We start from the raw sequence: 22,304 nt of genomic DNA on the forward strand, positions 1-22,304 counted from the left end.
GCACAGTATAATAGGAGGACATCATGGTGCGTCTTATCGCCATCTTTCGGACTTTGAGTAAGGTCTAATCACTGGCATGGGCGATATGCGATCATCGCACGGAAACATTGTGTAGACACAGGGCTCAGCCTCAGAGCAATAGTATGATACTAAGAGTAAGCGCGGATCTTTGCGGAACATCTATACTACGAGGAGACAGTAGGATTGTTCGATTGATTCTGACGAATATAGGGATGACAACAACTGAAACTCGGGTGGACGTCACGGGCAGAGTGTCATGTCATCAAGAACCGAGAGGAACAGGTTACTGGAAGGTAGAAACCGAGTCAGTGGTTCACTGAGTGGCACTCTGTGATATCAGCGATAGCAACTTGTACGCAGACGATCTGATGAAAGGTGAAACTAAGTAGTTATTCTAGTGATTCATACCTCCATAATTATTGAAATTGTGGTATGAGGAGCTATTGTATACGACAACAGAAATGATTTTGGGAATTATTGATGAGAGCCTGAACGTTTGCCAGTATGTGGCGAGAATGGTACACACTGCTCTCACAACCTCTATGAATGCGGCACCAAATGACAAATTCCTTTGTAATGATTCCATGACCTAAAAACGCCTTGAAGTACGTACGGATCCTTGACCGGCATGCTCGACACACTCATTTGTTATCCAAAAGGCACGTCTGGGATGCAATACTACGCTCGAGCCAGCGTTTCTCAAACACAGAGCATGTATTTCATGTGTGTTAAAACGTTCTCAACACAACATTCAGACGCTGTTTGCTTCCATAACGTGACGAATGCAAGAGTGTATTCATACTGATGTTGATGATGGACTTCTTTCCGAACAAAATGAAAGTTCAATCATTTGATACCCTTTATATGATGGACGTGTTCACAGAATTTTATAAATGTCGGCCCTATGCTTCATGATGTAAACGTCGCCCTTATAAGAACTTATTTTCGGTCACAAAAAAAGCCATTCCTTGTATGAAAAATAGTGTTCATACGTGGTTGCTGTTACGGGTGTCTAACGTTACCGGAATTTTTCATGTAGCATGCCCAAAAGACGACATTCAGACGTTCTTAGGCGACACGACGTGTATGAGAGTGTATTCGTTTTTTTTTTTTTTTTTTTTTTTTTTTGTAAACATTTTTGGAAAACAGAGATCAATTAATTATTATATTTTGACTAAAGTTCAGTCTTGATCACACCATTTATGTTTTAATGATATAGGTAACCGGTTTCGGTTCTTTCTACAAAACCATCATCAGACCCATGGCTCCCTTAGGATGGTAGGCGGAGCTCTCCTCAGCTGCTACGAAGTCAATTGATCAGTTGACTTCGTAGCAGCTGAGGAGAGCTCCGCCTACCATCCTAAGGGAGCCATGGGTCTGATGATGGTTTTGTAGAAAGAACCGAAACCGGTTACCTATATCATTAAAACATAAATGGTGTGATCAAGACTGAACTTTAGTCAAAATATAAGAGTGTATTCGTGCCTGATTTAGATGATGGACATGAGTTCGAAATGGAATGAAAGTTTTATCATTGAACAACCATAATGCGATGAAAACTCCGCTACGCTTGATAAGTACCGGAAAGGTATAACACTTTGCTTTTTCAATTAAGATTTTCTCCAACATTGTCCTCACTCAACTTACTTACCCACATTTACCAGGGGCCCACAACATGACCATCCACACACACACACACACACACACACACACACAGAGAGAGAGAGAGAGAGAGAGAGAGAGACACAGCAGAGCCACTTACATCTTTTCCTCGCGTCATTAGCTCATCAGTGTCTATTTTCTAAGAGTTCTTGTTTTGCTTTACTTTTGTAAACCTACGCCTGAAGAGGGGCTACTGTTTATCCGATGAGGAGATTTCACAGGTATTCTGTGGACTGAATAGGATGCGTGATTTAAAGTTGGCCCTGAAAATGATGAGAGTGTGTACAGAGATGAAATTAGTGTGAGATGTGTCGATATCCACGCAGCACGCCAGGAATTTTAAAGATAATAGATATAACTCGCAAGAACCTCCCACATGGACTAAACCTCCAGAAATGTCTCAGTTTAGCCACTGAGACCATAGAAGATGGTTTTTTTTTGTTTTGGTTTTACGGCGCAAAACTGCTATGGTCATTAGCGCCCGGTCCGTGACTTAGGAAACAGTAAAAACCGAAAATGGAAACCAGCAGCAATCGGAACGAAACTCAAAAAATTGGAGAAACTAAAAGCAGAAGGAAAGCTTAAAAATCCACTACAGAAAGGGGTTGGTTGTCCCCCAAAAAAAAGCTTCAAATGACTGACGTCATTTCCCTGGCACTAATGAACTCGAGAACGCGATCGGCCGAGCGCGTGTCATCTGCTAAAATTGACGAGATATCAGGCGACAGCTGTAGACGGGCGCGTAACGGAGTAAAATAGGGGCACTCAATTAAAAGGTGTCTTACCGTCCACAGCTGAGAGCAGTGGGGACAGAGTGGGGGAGGATCGCCGCTTAAAAGATGTCGATGACTAAAAAGACAGTGCCCTATCCGGAGTCTAGTTAAAATTACCTCCTCCCAACGAAGCACAAGGAAGACCTTTCACGTCCCGCAATTTATCATGGGGAAGTGTCGAGCAATGTGCGTGCCATAAAAGAACAACACGACGATATAAAATGCTCCGTAGATCGGCGAAGGGAATCGATTGAATAGCTGGCCGAAGAAGAGAGACTGCAGCCTTGGCCGCTATATCGGCCGCCTCATTTCCACCGATACCAACGTGTCCCGGGAGCCAGAGGAACGCCACCGAGACGCCTCCCAGGTGAAGCAAGCGCAGACAGTCCTGAATCCGGTGGACCAGAGGATGCACAGGGTAAAGAGCTTGGAGACTGAGGAGAGAGCTGAAAGAATATGAGCAGATAACATACTGTATCCGCTGATGGCGGCGGATGTAGTGGACAGCCTGGAGAACAGCGTAAAGCTCCGCAGTATAAACCGAACACTGGTCGGGAAGCCGAAATTGATTTGGGGTGTCGCCAACAATATGGGCACTCCCTACACCTAACGATGTTTTCGAGCCGTCAGTGTAGATAAATGTGGCTTCCTTCATTTGTGCACATAGTGCAGCAAATGCCCGACGATAAACAAGTGAAGGGGTACCATCCTTGGGAAATTGACAAAGGTCACGGAGCAGGCAGATCCGGGGACGGAGCCAAGGCGGTGCTGTACCCCAAGTTGTCAAGAAGGTTTTAGGAAAGCGGAAGGAAAGAGAATGGAGCAGTTGACGGAAGCGGACTCCCGGTAGTAGTAGGGAGGAGGGGCGGCTTGCATACCCAACATCAAAGGAGGCGTCGAAATTAATGTCATGGGCTGGATTAGTAGGCATGGAAGACAGATGGCTAGCATAACGACTCAGAAGGACTGCTCGCCGATTGGACAGCGGAGGTTCAGCAGTCTCAGCATAAAGGCTTTCCACAGGGCTGGTGTAAAATGCTCCAGACACTAAAAGTAATCCACGGTGGTGGATAGAGTCGAGACGACGAAGAATAGACGGCCGAGCAGACGAGTAAACTATGCTTCCATAGTACAATTTCGAGCGCACTAAGGCGCGATAGAGGCGGAGAAGGACCACTCGGTCCGCTCCCCAGGAGGTAGCATTCAGGACACGGAGAGTGTTGAGCGATCGCAGATAGCGAGCCGAAAGATAGGAAACGTGGGAGGACCAGCACAGTTTTCTGTCAAACATAAGACCCAAGAATTTAGCGACGTCCGAAAACGGAAGGTTGACCGGTCCTAGGTGTAAGGAGGGTGGAAAAAACTCCTTACGTCGCCAAAAATTAACACAAACGATCTTACTGGTAGAAAAACGGAAGCCGGTTTCAATGCTCCAAGAGTGGAGGCGATCGAGACATCCTTGAAGACGTCGTTCAAGAAGGCTGGTCCGTTGAGAGCTGTAGTAGCTAGCAAAATCGTCCACAAAGAGGGAGCCCGAGACATCAGGAAGGAGACAATCCATGATTGGATTTATGGCAATAGCAAACAGTACAACACTTAGCACGGAGCCCTGGGGTACCCCGTTTTCTTGGGAGAACGTACGGGAGAGAGTAGTGTTCACCCGCACTCTAAATGTGCGCTCTGCCATAAATTCGGGAAGAAAAAGGGGCAGCCGAGCTCGAAAGCCCCAAGAGAACAGTGTGCGGAGGATGCCTGTCCTCCAACAGGTATCGTATGCTCTCTCCAGATCAAAAAATATTGCTATTGTTTGGCGTTTCCGGAGAAAATTGTTCATGATATAAGTGGAGAGAGCAACAAGATGGTCAACTGCAGAACGATGCTTTCGGAGACCGCATTGGGCAGGTGTTAAAAGACTGCGGGACTCCAGCCACCAAGCTAAACGGCAATTCACCATACGCTCCAAAACCTTACAGACACTACTCGTGAGAGAAATGGGGCGATAGCTAGAGGGGAGATGTTTGTCTTTTCCAGGTTTCGGAACAGGAACGACGATAGCGTCCCGTCATCGTCTGGGAAAAGTACTGTCGGTCCAAATTTGATTATAAATGCGAAGGAGGTAACGCAGACTACGGGTTGATAAATGCAGCAACATTTGGATGTGGATACCATCCGGTCCTGGGGCGGAGGAGCGAGAAGAAGAGAGGGCATGTTGGAGTTCCCGCATGGAGAAAACAGTATTATAGTTTTAGCGATTTTGAGAGAAGAAAGCAAGAGGTTGTACTTCCGCTGCACGTTTCTTCGGGAGAAACGCTGGCACGTAATTTGAAGAACTCTAAATCTCAGCAAAGTGTTTACCCAAGAAGTTAGAAATTGCGACGGGGTCCACTAACGTATCACGCGCGACAGTGAGCCCAGAGACTGGGGAGAAACTATTCGCGCCTGATAACCGTCGAATCCGACTCCAAACTTCCGAGAAGGGAGTGAAGGTGTTAAATGAGCTAATAAAGAATTTCCAGCTTGCCTTCTTGCTATCGCGGATGCCGCGACGGCATCGCGCACGGAACTGCTTATAGCGGATACAGTTGGCCAAAGTAGGATGGTGGCGGAAAACGCGAAGAGCACGTCGCCGCTCACGTATTGCGTCACGGCATGCCTCGTTCCACCAAGGAACTGGGGGCCGTCGGGGCAATTCGGAGGTGCGTGGTATTGAACGTTCCGCAGCTGTAAGAATAACGTCGGTAATATGTGTGACCTCATCGTCGACGCTAGGAAAGTGACGGTCATCGAATGTCGCTACAGACGAAAAAAGTGTCCAATCGGCTTGGGCAAACTTCCAGCGTCGCGGGCGCATATAGGGCAGTTGAGGCTGCAGTCTAAGGACACATGGAAAGTGATCACTCGAGTGTGTATCATCAAGGGCGAACCATTCGAAGCGCCGAGCTAGCGGAACAGTACCGACCGAAAGGTCCAAATGAGAGAAATTTGTCGTGGAGGCAGACAAAAATGTAGGGACCCCAGTGTTGAGGCAAACTAGATCCGCTTGGTGGAAGACGTCTAGTAATAGTGAGCCACATGGACAAGGATGTGGAGATCCCCAAAGTGGGTGGTGGCCATTGAAGTCCCCAACCAGCAAATAGGGGGGTGGAAGCTGACCAAGAAGATGAAGGAGATCAGCTCGTGCCATTGGTGTGGACGATGGAATGTATACAGTACAAAGAGAAAAGGTATATCCAGAAAGGGAAAGACGGACAGCGACAGCTTGGAAGGAAGTGTTTAAGTGGATTGGGTGATAATGGAGAGTATCATGGAGAAGAATCATGAGTCCTTCATGGGCTGGAGTGCCTTCAACAGGGGGGAGATCAAATCGGATGGACTGAAAATGGGGGAGAACAAAGCGATCATGGGGACGCAGCTTTGTTTCCTGAGGACAGAAGATGACCGGCGAGTAGGATCGTAAGAGGATCGACAATTCATCCCGATTGGCTCGAATTCCGCGGACATTCCAGTGGATAATGGACATAGGGTGCACAGAAAATGGAGGAATGTGACCAAGGTTGCCGTCAACTCAATGACTGCTTAGAGCTTGCCACCGACAGCATGGAATGGCATTCAGCCGAAGGCAGAAGATCCTGATCCGTAGGTTGTTCTGAAGCAGCTCCTGCCACCAGCGATTGGCCGGTTGATCGGCCGCCAGCAGTGCGCCTCGGCGACACAGAAGACGGCCGAGGGCGATTTCCGCCAGGTGGTGCTGTAGATGGGACACGCCTTGGCAGAGAAGGAGATGAACTGGGTTTCTTAGTAGCCTTCTTGGAAATATGATGTTTAGATGGAGGAGGAACCGATGGTTGTGAAGTTGGGGTACGTAAAAAATCTTCACGAGTATGCTCTTTTTTCGAAATCTTGGTGTCTGACTTTTGGGCTCGAGGTTTAGCAGAACCCGATGAAGGGTGAGCCATAGAGTGGGCGCCGGCCGAAGTGGCCGTGCGGTTAAAGGCGCTGCAGTCTGGAACCGCAAGACCGCTGCGGTCGCAGGTTCGAATCCTGCCTCGGGCATGGATGTTTGTGATGTCCTTAGGTTAGGTTTAACTAGTTCTAAGTTCTAGGGGACTAATGACCTCAGCAGTTGAGTCCCATAGTGCTCAGAGCCATTTGAACCATAGAGTGGGCAGGCGAAAGTGGTGAGGTTGAACGGACGATCTTTGCGCTGGCCGATCTGACGACCGTGGCACTAAAGGTGAGGTCGCAAGTCTGCGTGGCCGCCATTTTGTCGGCCGAGGAGAAGCAAGGACAGTACTATATTTTCCTCTCTGAGGCACGGTGGGCTGTCGACTAGCGAATAATTTTCGAGCAGCAGAGGTCGACACCTTTTCCTTCACTCTGATTTCCTGGATGAGCTTTTCATCTTTAGAAATGGGGCAATCTCGAGAGGAAGCAGCGTGGTCACCCATACAGTTGATGCAGCGAGGGGATGGAGGTGGACAAGCACCCTCATGGGCATCCTTGCCACACGTAACACATTTGGCCGGATTGGAACAGGACTGGCTGGTGTGATTGAACCGCTGACACCAATAGCAATACGTAGGGTTTGGGACATAAGGACGAACAGAAATTATCTCATATCCTGCTTTGATTTTGGATGGGAGTTGAACTATGTCAAATGTCAAGAAGACAGTGCGGGTTGGAATGATGTTCGTGTCAACCCTTTTCATAACTCTATGAACAGCCGTTACGCCCTGGTCAGACAGGTAGTGCCCCCATCGAGGGAGCGTGTATAAACGACTCCACGCGAGGAATTTAAAGTACGGTGCGGTTCCTCCCGGACAGGGAAGGTGTGGAGAAGTGAAGTACGCAGCAATTTTTGTGCCTAGAGGGCACTGACTGTTTCTAACAACGAGGTGCCATTCCGTAATCTGGAACAAGACTTTACAGGACCTGCAATTGCGTCGACACCTTTCTGAATAATGAAAGGGTTGACCGTGGAGAAGTCTTGACCTTCATCAGACTGAGAAACAACAAAGAACTGTGGCAACGATGGAAGAACTGTCTGTGGCTGAGACTCATTGAACTTGCGCTTGTGAGCAGACATAGTGGAAGGTGAGGAAACCATTGCGGAAGAATCCCCCATGATTACCGGCGTCTGCGATGGCGCGCTCCTCCCTTTTGGGGGCCCTCTCTGAGGGCACTCCCGCCTTAGGTGATTGTTCACACCTCAGGTCACACCTCCCGACAAACGGGCGGAGAGACCAATCGGCACTTTCGGAAGGTATCAGCTCGGGTAATCACCCCTCCCTGGGCCTGGCCGTTACCAGGGGGTACGTACGTGTCCTACCTGTCTACCCGGGGAGGGGAATTACGCGTTACCCCGTCACCGGCTACGCACGAAGATGCGTGGGTCGGCCTTCAGACACGCACAGGGAGGAAGAAAGAGAAAGGGAAAAACAAAGAAAGGGGAAGGGAAAGAAGAGAGGTCTCAAACGCTGCAGTGGAGAAAAGGGTAAAGAGAAGAGGTAAGGAAGAGAGAAGGACAAAGGAAGGATGAAGACATACAAGCAGAGAAGGCGAAGAATGCGTTAAATTTACGAGTGTCCGTCTCCGGATGTAGACACAAACCATACTCCCAGAGGGGGAGAAAGGGAAGGAAAGAGCCAGAGGTGAGGGGAGGGTGAGAAAAGATGGGGGATAGGGAAGGATGTGGAAAAGGAAGGTATGCAGCCCGGAAAGGAAGGAGGGCCACATTAGCTCGGGGTCCCGTGCTCGCTATGCACGTATCCACAAAAGAAAAATGGTTCAAATGGCTCTGAGCACTATGGGACTCAACTGCTGAGGTCATTAGTCCCCTAGAACTTAGAACTAGTTAAACCTAACTAACCTAAGGACATCACAAACATCCATGCCCGAGGCAGGATTCGAACCTGCGACCGTAGCGGTCTTGCGGTTCCAGACTGCAGCGCCTTTAACCGCACGGCCACTTCGGCCGGCTATCCACAAAAGAGTTGTGGACCCCCTGGGGGGATAGAAGATGGTATAAGAGGCGTACAGTATTACTGCCCGTGCTTTTACACCCGAGTTTTGCGGAGATTATGACAATCCATCCTTGAACTATTTTCGTGTGTCGCCGTCTATAATTCTTTTTACCTGTTCTGCCGAGAAGTTCTCTAAGTTTATGTCCCTCGCAAAGGCAGTGTCAGGGTGTCGGGTTCTGTGTAAAGTGCAATTTTACATCCTGTGATTCTAAGTGATCAATCGGGAATCTATATGGTTCAGAATAACGTTCAAAATGAATGTCATTATGATGTATTTATTTACTAAACACCATAAACTGGTAATGTCGACAGAGTTGATAATGATTAACTGAAATCTAGCAATTTCCTGAGAGCATGGTCTTACGACAGAACTAGATCAGAAGGCATCCTATTGGCAACTGACTATTATGGCGCACAACCTGTGTCTCGTACTTGCACTCGTTATATTTCATAGCCGTTCGTACATTTTCTTTAGCCTAAACAATATTCATTTTTTTATTAAGTTGAAAGATTTCTGGCGTTATAATATTGTTGCAAGAAAGTATTTATGACCTGTAGGGTTCTCCTTGTATCCGTACTGGAAAAAGCGGATTTATTAAACAAAATTACTTGCTTCCCTACATGAAATCTTTCGCCTGACTGTCTGCGTTCCGCAGTACGACTTACTCTCTGAATGCTACATGATGTCTACAGGCGCGATACAAAACTGTTGAAGTGGACAATTAAAAAATAAAATGTGGGTTAAACCGAAGTGGTACCTAACAAACTGCATTATCGAGATGGAGATCTTTACGTCGAATATGGGTTGAAACGTTAAGATATGCAAGCCCTTTGGTATTGTTCTAGAGGAGCAGGCTGTATGTCGATACTGAAATTCAATGTTTCCCTTCGTCTTCAGCGACACAAACAAAACTCTACTACACTCGTCACATGACGAGTAAATTCATTACACTAAACTGATACAGATAAGGTACCTACACCCATACCTGCACATCGCGATGGCGAGGTCTCAGAGTGCGCAGTGAAGTTTCCGGCTGAACAATGCGACACGACTCTTTACTTTTTTTTCCATGGCGAGCATTGGGACCGAGCGAGGTGGCACACTGCTTACCACAATGGTTCAAATGTCTCTGATCACTATGGGACTTAACTTCTGAGGTCATCAGCCCCCTAAAACTTAGAACTATTTGAACCCAACTATCCTAAGGACATCACACACACCCATGCCCGAGGCAGGATTCGAACCTGCAACCGTAGCGGTCGCGCGGTTCCAGACTGTAGCACCTAGAACCGCACGGCCACCCCGGCCGGCTTACCACAATGCAACTGTGTGCAGCAGGACAACATTTGAAGTTCCCGTCCAGCCATGCAAATTACGTTTGCCGCGATTTCCCAAATTCACGTAAGGCAAACGCCGGGATGGCTCCTTTAAAAAGGCGACGGTCGATTTCCTTTTCCATTATTTCGCTATCGACGTTAAACCCCAATCTGCCTTCCGTCCTTCTTTCTTTCTAGCATCAGAGAGCATCAGATGGTTGATGTTTTGATAAATAAGTTATTTATTAGGAAGTTCAAATGGTTCAAATGGCCCTAAGCACTATGGGACTTAACATTTGAGGTCATCAGCCCCCTAGACTTAGTACTACTTAAACCTAACTTACCTCTGCCGGCACGGTAGCGCAGCGTGTTCGGTCAGAGGGTTAGATACCCTCTGTAATAAAAAACTGAGTGAACGGATCAACGAAGAACCAGAACGAGTGCCATCGGACGTCCGCCCCGAACATATTCAACGAACAATATAGAACAAAATGAGACCAAAAAAAACCTAAGTACTTCACACACATCCATGCCCGAGGCAGGATTCCAACCTGCGACCGTAGCAGCCGCGTGGTTCCGGACTGAAGCGCCTAGAACCGCTCGACCACAGCGGCCAGTTATTAGGAAGTATCCGTTATTTGAAAATGCATTAGGAAATTTAATATTTCAGAAGTAATACCCTTAGACATTCGTCTATGTAAAAAAGAATACAACGAATTAGGTATTCATTGCAGTGTTATTTCTATAAAATACTTGAAGAACGATGCTTAGATCGGTACGAAACGTCCAATGTTGTCAAGGAAAATAAATTCAAAAGTAATAAAAACATCATAATTTCTTTTGGTTTCCATGTGGGCTACTTTACGAAACATTTTTCATTTAAAGAAAACTTTTGTGCTTCTTGTTACACTTACCATGTTCTGATGACTGCGATGATTAACAAGTCCATCTTTGTTAAACCGATTTGTCATTTATTTATTTACTTTTGCCTTCAGTGATAATGAGTGTATTATTTTGTATATTCAACGGGAACAATAAATCGCTCTGATTACTAAATTGTTTGATTTTCACGTGTGAACCATGAACCCCGAGAACATCTTTGTCAGTTGTGCTAAACAACCAGCTAATAATTCGCAATACAGGTCGTAAAATTAAATAATTAGTGAAATAAAGTATGTTCTTCCGTGAAAAACCCGCTAATGAATTCAGGAAAGACACGTCTGGCTACATATACTCCTTTCCGTATCAGCAAAGCATTTTCATTCCGTCGGAATCGCCTTTCCTGTTTACAGCAAGTCAAACGTGAAGCAACATTGCCTCTATCCTACGTAAGTACGTTTTATTTACGAGACACTGTCCTGACGTCACTACGTACGTACGGAAATCCGTGACATCAGCGGCGCCCCAGTTCCTATTAGCCACTTGTCGTCTCAGCTAGCTATTCCGCGCTTCGCATTGGCTCAACTCTAATTAGCACGTATCGTCGCAAATTCCAAAAACAAGCAACCTGTATGAGCAGCTCATTGTGGCAAATGACTAATGCAGACACTCGTGAGTACACACCCGCACACGCACACACACACGGAGAGAGAGAGAGAGAGAGAGAGAAAGAGAGGGGAGGGGGGGGGGGCAGCGAGGGAGACTACACACCGGCGCAGGGGCCTAACGAACTTCGCTAACAAAGTGAGCACCACCGCGGATCGTGACCGACATACTGACGCATGCGGACGTCAGAAATCTCTTTTGTGCTGATGCCCGAATGCTCTTAACCCTTACAATCACTAACATACTTTCCTCCTTCCCGATAAAACATCGTATACCCAAACATTTCTCCAGTTAGTTACAACAGGCTCTTAATAGCACCGTTTTGTAATATAATGACTCTTCGCTTACATCCACTTTTCCTACATAAATTCGAAAAGTAGCGTGTATCAGTGTTTTTGGACTAGAGGCAAATTCTGACTCTGAAGAGGTGCAGCTTGTCTAACACATCTCCTCACTGCCATACTGACTGCAATGAACTCATTCTGTACCACGTTCACACGACTACTTCAAGTATGGTCTGAGGTACCGTCTGCAATTGCAGTTGCTTCTTGGTGTTATCATTAACCGACATAGGAGCTACACCTTTGCTCGCTACCTTCAATATTACCATCTTGACATCAACCACATTTAATGCAGGCTGTCTTCCGGAAGTGAAAGCGGAAATCTATACATAGTTAATTCACAATTTGGATTTTCTAAACAGAAACTTTCCACAGTAGATTTTTCTGTTGCGCTTATTACTAACGCGTTGTAACATCCGAGCAGTAACACATATATGTCTGATATATACTGGCTCACACACAATGTTGTGATAGGTTTCCTCTCATACGGACGTATTATCTCTACAAAATCGTTTACAGTCTACGAATGACATTGCAGGTACATTAACTACGACTGAATGAGAAGGTAAATATTGACAAACGCCATTTCAGAACATACACTACTGGGCATTAAAATTGCTACACCACGAAGATGACGTGCTACAGACGCGCAATTTAACCGACAAGAAGAAGATGCTGTGATATGCAAATGATTAGCTTTTCAGACCATTCACACAGGGTTGGCGCCGGTGGCGACACCTGCAACGAGCTGACACGAGGAAAGTTTCAAACCGATTTCTCATACACAAACAGCAGTTAACTGGCGTTGCCTGGTGAAACGTTGATGTGATGCCTCGTATAAGGAGGAGAAATGCGTACCATCACATTTCCGACTCTGATAAAGGTCGCATTGCAACCTATCGCGATTGCGGCTTATAGTATCGCGACGTTGCTGCTCGCGTTGGTCCAGATTCAATGACTGTTAGCAGAATATGGAATCGGTGGGTTCAGGAGGGTAATAAGGAACGCCGTGCTGGATCCCAACGGCCTCGTATCACCAGGAATCGAGATGGCACGCATCTAATCCGCATAGCTGTAACGGATCGTGCAGCCACGTCTCGATCCGTGAGTCAACAGATGGGGACGTTTGGGAGACAACAACCACCTGCACGAACAGTTCGACGACGTTTGCAGCAGCATGGACTATCAGCTTGGAGACCATGGTTGCGGTTACCCTTGACACGAATGGTATTTCGGTTCAATCCAGGTTCTGTTTACAGCATCATGATCGTCGCATCCGTGTTCAGCGACATCGCGGTGAACACACATTCGAAGCTTGTATTCGTCATCGCCATACTGGCGTATCACCCGGCGTGATGGTATGCGGTGCCATTGGTTACACGTCTCGGTCACCTCTTGTTCGCATTGACGGCACTTTGAACAGTGGGCGTAACATTTCACATGAGTTACGACCCGTGGCTCTACCCTTCATTCGATCCCTGCGAAACCCTACATTTCAACAGGATAAATCTCTTGTTCGCAATGGCGGCACTTTGAACAGTGGACGCTACATTTCAGATGTGTTACGACCCGTGGCTCTACCCTTCATTCGATCCCTGTGAAACCCTACATTTCGGCAGAATAATGCACGACCGCATGTTGCAGGTCCTGTACGGACCTTTCTGGATACAGAAAATGTTCGACTGCTGCCCTGGCCAGCACATTCTCCAGATCTCTCAACAGTTGAAAACGTCTGGCCAATGGCGGCCGAGCAACTGGCTCGTCATAATACGCCAGTCACTACTCTTGATGAACTGTGGTATCGTGTTGCATGGGCAGCTGTACCTGTACACGCCATCCAAGCTGTGTTTGACTCAATGCCCAGGCATATCAAGGCCGCTATTACGGCCAGAGGTGGTTGTTCTGGGTACTGATTTCCCAGGATCTATGCACCCAAATTGCGTGAAAATGTAATCATATGTCAGTTCTAGTATAATACACTCCTGGAAATGGAAAAAAGAACACATTGACACCGGTGTGTCAGACCCACCATACTTGCTCCGGACACTGCGAGAGGGCTGTACAAGCAATGATCACACGCACGGCACAGCGGACACACCAGGAACCGCGGTGTTGGCCGTCGAATGGCGCTAGCTGCGCAGCATTTGTGCACCGCCGCCGTCAGTGTCAGCCAGTTTGCCGTGGCATACGGAGCTCCATCGCAGTCTTTAACACTGGTAGCATGCCGCGACAGCGTGGACGTGAACCGTATGTGCAGTTGACGGACTTTGAGCGAGGGCGTATAGTGGGCATGCGGGAGGCCGGGTGGACGTACCGCCGAATTGCTCAACACGTGGGGCGTGAGGTCTCCACAGTACATCGATGTTGTCGCCAGTGGTCGGCGGAAGGTGCACGTGCCCGTCGACCTGGGACCGGACCGCAGCGACGCACGGATGCACGCCAAGACCGTAGGATCCTACGCAGTGCCGTAGGGGACCGCACCGCCACTTCCCAGCAAATTAGGGACACTGTTGCTCCTGGGGTATCGGCGAGGACCATTCGCAACCGTCTCCATGAAGCTGGGCTACGGTCCCGCACACCGTTAGGCCGTCTTCCGCTCACGCCCCAACATCGTGCAGTCCGCCTCCAGTGGTGTCGCGACAGGCGTGAATGGAGGGACGAATGGAGACGTGTCGTCTTCAGCGATGAGAGTCGCTTCTGCCTTGGTGCCAATGATGGTCGTATGCGTGTTTGGCGCCGTGCAGGTGAGCGCCACAATCAGGACTGCATACGACCGAGGCACACAGGGCCAACACCCGGCATCATGGTGTGGGGAGCGATCTCCTACACTGGCCGTACACCACTGGTGATCGTCGAGGGGACACTGAATAGTGCACGGTACATCCAAACCGTCATCGAACCCATCGTTCTACCATTCCTAGACCGGCAAGGGAACTTGCTGTTCCAACAGGACAATGCACGTCCGCATGTATCCCGTGCCACCCAACGTGCTCTAGAAGGTGTAAGTCAACTACCCTGGCCAGCAAGATCTCCGGATCTGTCCCCCATTGAGCATGTTTGGGACTGGATGAAGCGTCGTCTCACGCGGTCTGCACGTCCAGCACGAACGCTGGTCCAACTGAGGCGCCAGGTGGAAATGGCATGGCAAGCCGTTCCACAGGACTACATCCAGCATCTCTACGATCGTCTCCATGGGAGAATAGCAGCCTGCATTGCTGCGAAAGGGGTGATATACACTGTACTAGTGCCGACATTGTGCATGCTCTGTTGCCTGTGTCTATGTGCCTGTGGTTCTGTCAGTGTGATCATGTGATGTATCTGACCCCAGGAATGTGTCAATAAAGTTCACCCTTCCTGGGACAATGAATTCACGGTGTTCTTATTTCAATTTCCAGGAGTGTATATTTGTCCAATGAATACCCATTTATCATCTGCATTTATTCTTGGTGTAGCAATTTCAATGGCCAGTAGTGTATAACGTTGCGAACTTTAGGAAGTTAAATCCCCACTGTGTTTGTGCATCTTCAGTAACTTTTACGCAAAGGAAGTCGAATACGACATTATATTTCGATTGGTGTATACTCGTTTTTGTGTATGATAACGCAAGACCGAAAAAGGGTAAATTAGGAGCATTTCAGATGTGTTGTGGTAAAAAATTATTAAAAACCAAACGATATATTAATTACCAAATCCGGAGGTAACCATCTACGTGGAGAACAGAACTGGTAGCCTGATCAATGTAGGTGTACAGAACTAACGCAGAAAGGAAAATAAAGTATAAAGTCGTTACAGTTTTCAAAAGATGTAAATAGAATCTAAGTCCGACTCTGCAGCTGAGTGGCCAGCGCGGTCTACTGCCAAGCGAAGGACCGTGTTCGATTCTCGTTGGTGGGAGGACTCGAACGGGCTGCAGTGAGATTCGAGAGACCAACTGAGAAGACCCACGGCCGGGTAATAGCGGCTCCAGGTCATGAAAACTGACAACGGCCTGGAGAGCGGTGTGCTGAATCCACGCTCTTTTCCGTACCACATTCTGTGACGCCTTTAGTAGAAGATGACACGGTGGTCGGTCGGTATCGATGAGGCCTCCGGAGCCTGTGGACAGAGTTTAAATACAGTCTAAACATTCTAGGGAGTTTCTAAGAAGAGCTTAAGATATTATAAAAAGAATTGCAGGCCAGTAACCACTACTGGTGGGCGATACTGAGTTATGACGATGCTCAGAAAACTGGAACAGGGGGGCCCAGTGGTCGAGACAGCTGACTCTCATCTAATAGTATCTGAGTGCGAATTAAATTTTTCTGTGGCTTTCGTAAATCATCCGTGGATAATGCCTTATTGGTTCCTTTGTATAGCCGATGGACGAATGATTTCATTCTACATCCTTATCCAAATGAGAATTTGTAAATTATATAATTAACAGCACAATATTTGATAGAAACATTACTGTGTTAGCGGGATGAATGGCTGTGTAGAGACAGCCAAATAATAATAAAATAAAAAATAAAAAAATTGCAGTTTTACGTCTGCAGCACGGCACGGAAGTACAATTTGGGTTGGCATGGGGACTTAGAAACGGGGATCTCTTGAAGTGTGGTGTCAGAGGTAAATTTTAAAAGCTAAATGGAAGATTAATTGGGAACTGAAGTATTAGACAGAGAAGATGAAGAGAGAGATGTAGAAAGTATTCCTACAAGGGGAAGGATCTGGCTTGGTAAAGTCTGACTAATGGTTAAGATGGGTGGTCTTTTTGTACCTAACATTAATATTATGAGGTTGAGTGTAGGCGATACGTACTAGGAGTAGTCATATGGTTTTAATTATCACTTCGTAAAAAAGTACTTAATTACTTGCTTGTTTGTTTGTAAGTGCATGTCTACAGCCTCGGCACACCCAGATATCCCCACGCCACTGTAACATGGGACGCTACCAGTGAAGCCAAAACAAAATGGCGCAGGCTATTGGCAAAGACCAGTACTGTACGATGTTTCATTTTCTACACTGGGAAGGGAACAGCCCTACGACAATGCACACTAACTAGGGGAACACGACAAGTGCCCTAACCCGATTTCCTAGAAACTTAACTCACTGGAAGAGGAGTCAAAAGCAGCGAAAACGCATCTCGACTTATCCGTAGATACTCGACCGTTTTTGAGAAAAGAACCGTCAAAGTATTCGAAGAATTTAGATGTCTTTTAGCATGCGATGAGCTCGGTGTCGCGGCCTACCAGATTTGTGCTTCGTGTTCGAAACCAGCTTATTGTTTTTATTTTATTTTATGTCCGTAAAAGGTTACTATACGAATGTGTCTTATCGAGGTAAGGTATACAATGGCGTTATATTAATCTTAAAATTATAACTGGGTTTCACAAAAAGTGTCATGCGACCATTGTATACACTACTGGCCATTAAAATAGCTACACCACGAAGATGATGTGCTACAGACGCGAAATTTAACCGATAGGAAGAAGATGCTGTGATATGCAAATGATTAGCTTTCTAGAGCATTCGCACAAGGTTGACACCGGTTGCGACACTTACAACGTGCTGACAAGAGGAAAGTTTCCAACCGATTTCTCATACACAAACAGCAGTTGATCGGCATTGTCTGGTGAAACGTTGTTGTGATGACTCGTGCAAGGAGGAGAAATGCGTACCATCACGTTTCCGACTTTGATAAAGGTCGGATTGTAGCCTGTCGTGATTGCGATTTATCGTATCGCGACATTGCTGCTCGCGTTGGTCGAGATCCAATGACCGTTAGCAAAATATGGAATCGGTGGGTTCAGGAGGGTAATAAGGAACGCCGTGCTGGATCCCAACGGCCTCGTACCACTAGCACTCGAGATGACAGGCATCTTATCCGCATGGCTGTAACGGATCGTGCAGTCACGTCTTGATCCCTGAGTCAACAGATGGGGACGTTTGCAAGACAACAACCATCCGCACGAACAGTTCGACGACGTTTGCAACAGCATGGACTATCAGCTCGGAGACAGTGGCTGCGGTTACCCTTGAGGCTGCATCACAGACAGGAGCGCCTGCGATGGTGTACTCAAGGACGATCCTGGGTGCACGAATGGCAAAACGTCATTTTTTCGGATGAATCCAGGTTCTGTTTACAGCATCATGATGGTCGCATCGGTGTTTGGCGACATCGCGGTGAACGCACATTGGAAGCGTGTATTCGTCATCGCCATACTGGCATATCACCCGGTGTGATGGTACGGGGTGGCATTGGTTACACGTCTCTGTCACCTCTTGTTCGCACTGACGGCACTTTAAACAGTGGGCGTTACATTTCACATGAGTTACGACCCGTGGCTCTACCCTTCATTCGATGCCTGCGAAACCCTACATTTAAGCAGGATAATGCACGACCGCATGTTCCAGGTCCTGTACGGGCCACTCTGGATGCAGAAAATGTTCGACTGCTGCCCTGGCCAGCACATTCTCCAGATCTCTCACCAACTGAAAACGTCTGGTCAATGGTGGCCGAGCAACTGGCTCGTCACAATACGCCAGTCACTACTCTTGATGAACTGTGGTATCGTGTTGAAGCTGCATGAGCAGGTGTACCTGTACACACCATCCAAGCTCTGTTTGACTCAATGCCGAGGCGAATGAAGGTCGTTATTACGGCCAGAGGTGGTTGTTTTGGGTACTGATTTCTCAGGATCTATGCACCCAAATTGCGTGAAAACGTAATTACATGTTAGTTTTAGTATAATATATTTGTCCAATGAATACCCGTTTGTCATCTGCATTTCTTCTTGGTGTAGCAATTTTAATGGACAGTAGAATAACATATCTGTGTGTGGTATATTCAAGAGTTACAATCTTTTTAAATCCTCATATTCTTATATTACGTTCTTATTTCGATTCTTACGTTCTATTCTGATGTGTGATCTTCAGGAAGATCTGGTGCATTTACTGCGGTGATACCGGTCGTAGAAACATTCGAAAGACAGGAATTTCGAACACCACGAGCATCGTGCGAAGGTAAGTTTCCCAAAGAGACATTTCTCCGTAAGAAGCTCACTGGGAAAAAAAGCGTCGTTAACATTTCTGAAGGTTTCATGTGCTGGTAGTAACTTCGCGGCAAACGACCATAACGGATCATTTTTCGAAAACTGGCGCTTACAACTGATTAAAAATCCATATCGACTACAGAAATTTCACCGAAAAGAATTTCAATCAAGTTTTCATTCATTATTGTTTTTTTTTTCATTTTTCTCTAAATTCATTCACCATTCATAAATACAAATAAGGAGAACGTTGTTAGAATATGAAAAGAAAAACATTCGTTTGGCAGTGCACTACGGACGCAGGTACAGAAAGTAAAAACAGAAATTAAAATAATAAATTGGTTTCGAATACAGTGTGCGGGAGCTTGAAACCACGACGCTGATCACAGTGCCACTGCTTTGACTGGTTTCTTTACTCGCGAAAAGGAATGTAGTTAATCGGGAAATTCTGACCGTCGTTTTCTCAGAAACGTTTCTACATTCAAGCCGAAACACATGTTCGCTTCGACCGATGACCTCAGCAGTTTGGCCCCTTAGGAGTAAAAAAATTAAAAAAAAAACGTTCGCTTCATTTGACCTTTCTTCCGCTCAACAAAGGTTCTGGCAAATCGGACTACGCTTCTTGCCGTGTTCACCCTAGAGGGAGCGTACGGCAACAGTGCACCAGTTGCTGACGCAGTTGTCGAGTAGGCCCGTTTGACGAAGAATGAAATGGCACACTATGTTTGATGAACAGTGAGGCTAAGTGAAAATCCTAGTGTTCCAAAACAGGCACATCACAAGTGAGACGAAAATGGAGTAAGGGGAAATTAGTCACGGATCAGATTTCAGCATCTTACACAATTTTTTTAAGCTGAAAAAGTCGCCACACTCTTGTGTTCTGCGACTGCTCAAAAGCATTCAACAATGCCAGCGAGCGGAGTTTAAGGGCGCTCAGTGCAGAGGTTATCAGCAAAATCCGTCCGAAACGAGGTAGCTCCGGAAATGTTGCAGCCATGTCAGGACAATTCAAATGACTTCCTCAGTCTCCTAATAGCCAAGGAACAGCGTGCACCACGAAGCCCATCGAGGCAAAGGATAGAAGCAAACAACGGAAGTACACTGACGAACCAAAACATTACGACCATCTGCTTAGTAGCTTGTTTGTCCGTTTTGAAACCAAATAGATCACTGATTCGATTACTAACACAGGTCCGATACAAGCGCAGGAGAATATCTCCCGTAGTACAATACTGTCCCCAAAAGTCCGCGTCCCTGGCGCCCTGTGCGTTTCGAGCCGCCATTCACCTCGATGACTATGCGGAGACGACCATCGACCTAGTGTAGCAGAAATGTGATTCACGCCAAGAGGGGAGACGTTTGCATGGATCGACGGTCTAATGCCGATGGTTCCGTGACCAATGCACTCATAACTGACCGCGTCGTTGAGTCAACATGTAAACACGTAGGAGTGATCTTCTGCACAGCTCCATGTTCAGCAATGAACGATGAACGGTATGCTTTGAAACACTTGTGGGTATACCAGCATTGTTCTCTTTCGGCAGAGATGCCACAGATCACCATCTAATCTACTTTACAGAGCAAACAAGCCTCCGACCCCGCATTCTGTGAAGAGTTGTAGACATCCAACCATTTAGCGCCTAATGGTAGTTCCACTGTCCTACCTCTTTCCGTAGATGCTCACGACAGTAGCACGTGAACATTCGACCAGCTTCGCCGTTTTGGATATACTCGTTCACAGACTCCGCGAAATAATAATATCCCCTTTATCAAAGTCGGTTATCTCAATGGATTTCCCCGTTAGCAGCCCATATCGTCGCTGGGTCGATCCTCCGTCCGTGTTACCGCATTCCGTGTCGGCAGTGCCAACTGGCAGCATCCAGCATCGCAGTGGGCAGTGGTCATAATGTTTTGGCTTATCTGTGTACGTTTAATCACCACCGCCGAGAAATGCAACAAGCGAGAGATCATCCGACAAAGTGATGTTGAATGGTTTTGTCGGAACTGCAATGGTGTGCTACCAACAAGATAAGGTCGTAAAGAGCAACCGCTGCAGGAACAAACTGGCAAAATGTCCTCACGAGCCGTCTGGAGTGGCCGAGCGTTCAAGGCGCTACAGTCTGGAACCGCGCGACCGCTACAGTCGTAGGTTCGAATCCTGCCTCGGACATGGATGTGTGTGATGTCCTTAGGTTACTTAGGTTTAAGTAGTTCTAAGTTCTAGGGGACTGACGACCTCAGAAGTTAAGTCCCATAGTGCTCAGAACCATTTGAACCATTTTTGTCCTCACGAGGTTACAAGAGGTTGTAAAGACGAAGTGTCGGGGAAAGCTGTTCGTGCTCCACTTTATCGCCCCAGATGACAAAGATGCTGCTTTTCTGGCCTATCAAAGTTTGGCTCATCTCCTTTTTACTCTTATCAGAAGACCCTGCGTAGGAGACACTTCCAGATTCTCTCGAGGTGGGGCGTTTCCTGAACAACTGAAATGTAGATTTTAACACCACGGTCTCTGTGGTGTCACCGCCAGACACCACACTTGCTAGGTGGTAGCTTAAATCGGCCGCGGTCCATTTAGTACATGTCGGACCCGCGTGTCGCCACTGTGTGATCGCAGACCGAGCGCCACCACAAGGCAGGTCTCGAGATACGATATAGCACTCGCCCCAGTTGTACGACGACTTTGCTAGCGACTACACTTACGAAGCCTTTCTCTCATTTGCCGAGAGACTGTTAGAATAGCCTTCAGCTAAGTCCATGGCTACGACCTAGCAAGGCGCCATTAGCCTTACATAGTTTGATAGCTATCGTATAAATTGTCTCATCAAGAATGCTGTATTCACATCAAAGAATAAAAGATAAGTATTCGAGGAGCTGCATACTTTTCTTATTAGAATTCACTACTTATCCTGTTCCAGAATTCACTCCCGTCTCCGTTAGATAGCTTCCATTTCGGCCTCCTCTATCTACAAGGTGTTGGCACATTTACCAACACATCAGTCTCCACCCAGTCACCCGCTGTTGTGAAAAAGTCATCCGATTGAAGTGTAAGTTCGTGGAGCACGACTGACACCGTCGAGAAGATCCATGTTCGCGGGTATATTTTTTTCGAGGTGACGGACAGAACATTACGACTTCGCCTCTTGTGGCTGGCGTTCCAGCTGGTGAGGAGAGAGAGCTGGCCGGACAACTCACCCAGCAGGTGGTGCCCTCGAGGAAGACGAGTCTGCGCTTGACGCGCGCGGCTCGCGGCTCCGCCCCCGCAGCCACCACGAGCAGCACCAGCAGCACGCCGCTGGCGCCCCGCATCCCGCCGCCGCCTCCCACTCGCTCGCCGCCTCCGCACTGCCGGGTCGCCGCCGCCCGCTCGCCGCTTCCCGCTGCGTGCTCCACTCTGCGCTCGCTACGTGCGTCTGCCGCTTGTTTGTCGCGGCGTTTTAGCGCCCGCGTCTTTCACGAGGGTGCCGGCTGGGTCCATACAGTTCCCGCTATTACTCGCTTTCCGGGTCGACCGCTAGGGCCGTGCGTAGCGTCTCGCATGAAACGAGAGCATACTCCTCGAAGGGAGATTCCTCCGTAGTTCCTAACACTGTCAG

At 47.4% G+C, this 22,304-nt stretch overlaps 1 protein-coding gene across 1 annotated transcript in view; it reads right to left on the minus strand.

The window, feature by feature from the left end:
- LOC124622719 overlaps positions 1-22,304 on the minus strand; it is a 66,341-nt gene that overhangs the window by 16,836 nt on the left and 27,201 nt on the right. Inside the window, exon 2 of the mRNA XM_047148510.1 lies at positions 21,904-22,007. Coding sequence (XP_047004466.1) covers positions 21,904-22,007 — 104 coding nt within the window. The remainder of the gene's footprint in view (positions 1-21,903; positions 22,008-22,304) is intronic.

Source organism: Schistocerca americana, chromosome 7, assembly GCF_021461395.2.
Source record: "Schistocerca americana isolate TAMUIC-IGC-003095 chromosome 7, iqSchAmer2.1, whole genome shotgun sequence".
NCBI classification, from domain to species: Eukaryota; Metazoa; Arthropoda; class Insecta; order Orthoptera; family Acrididae; genus Schistocerca; species Schistocerca americana.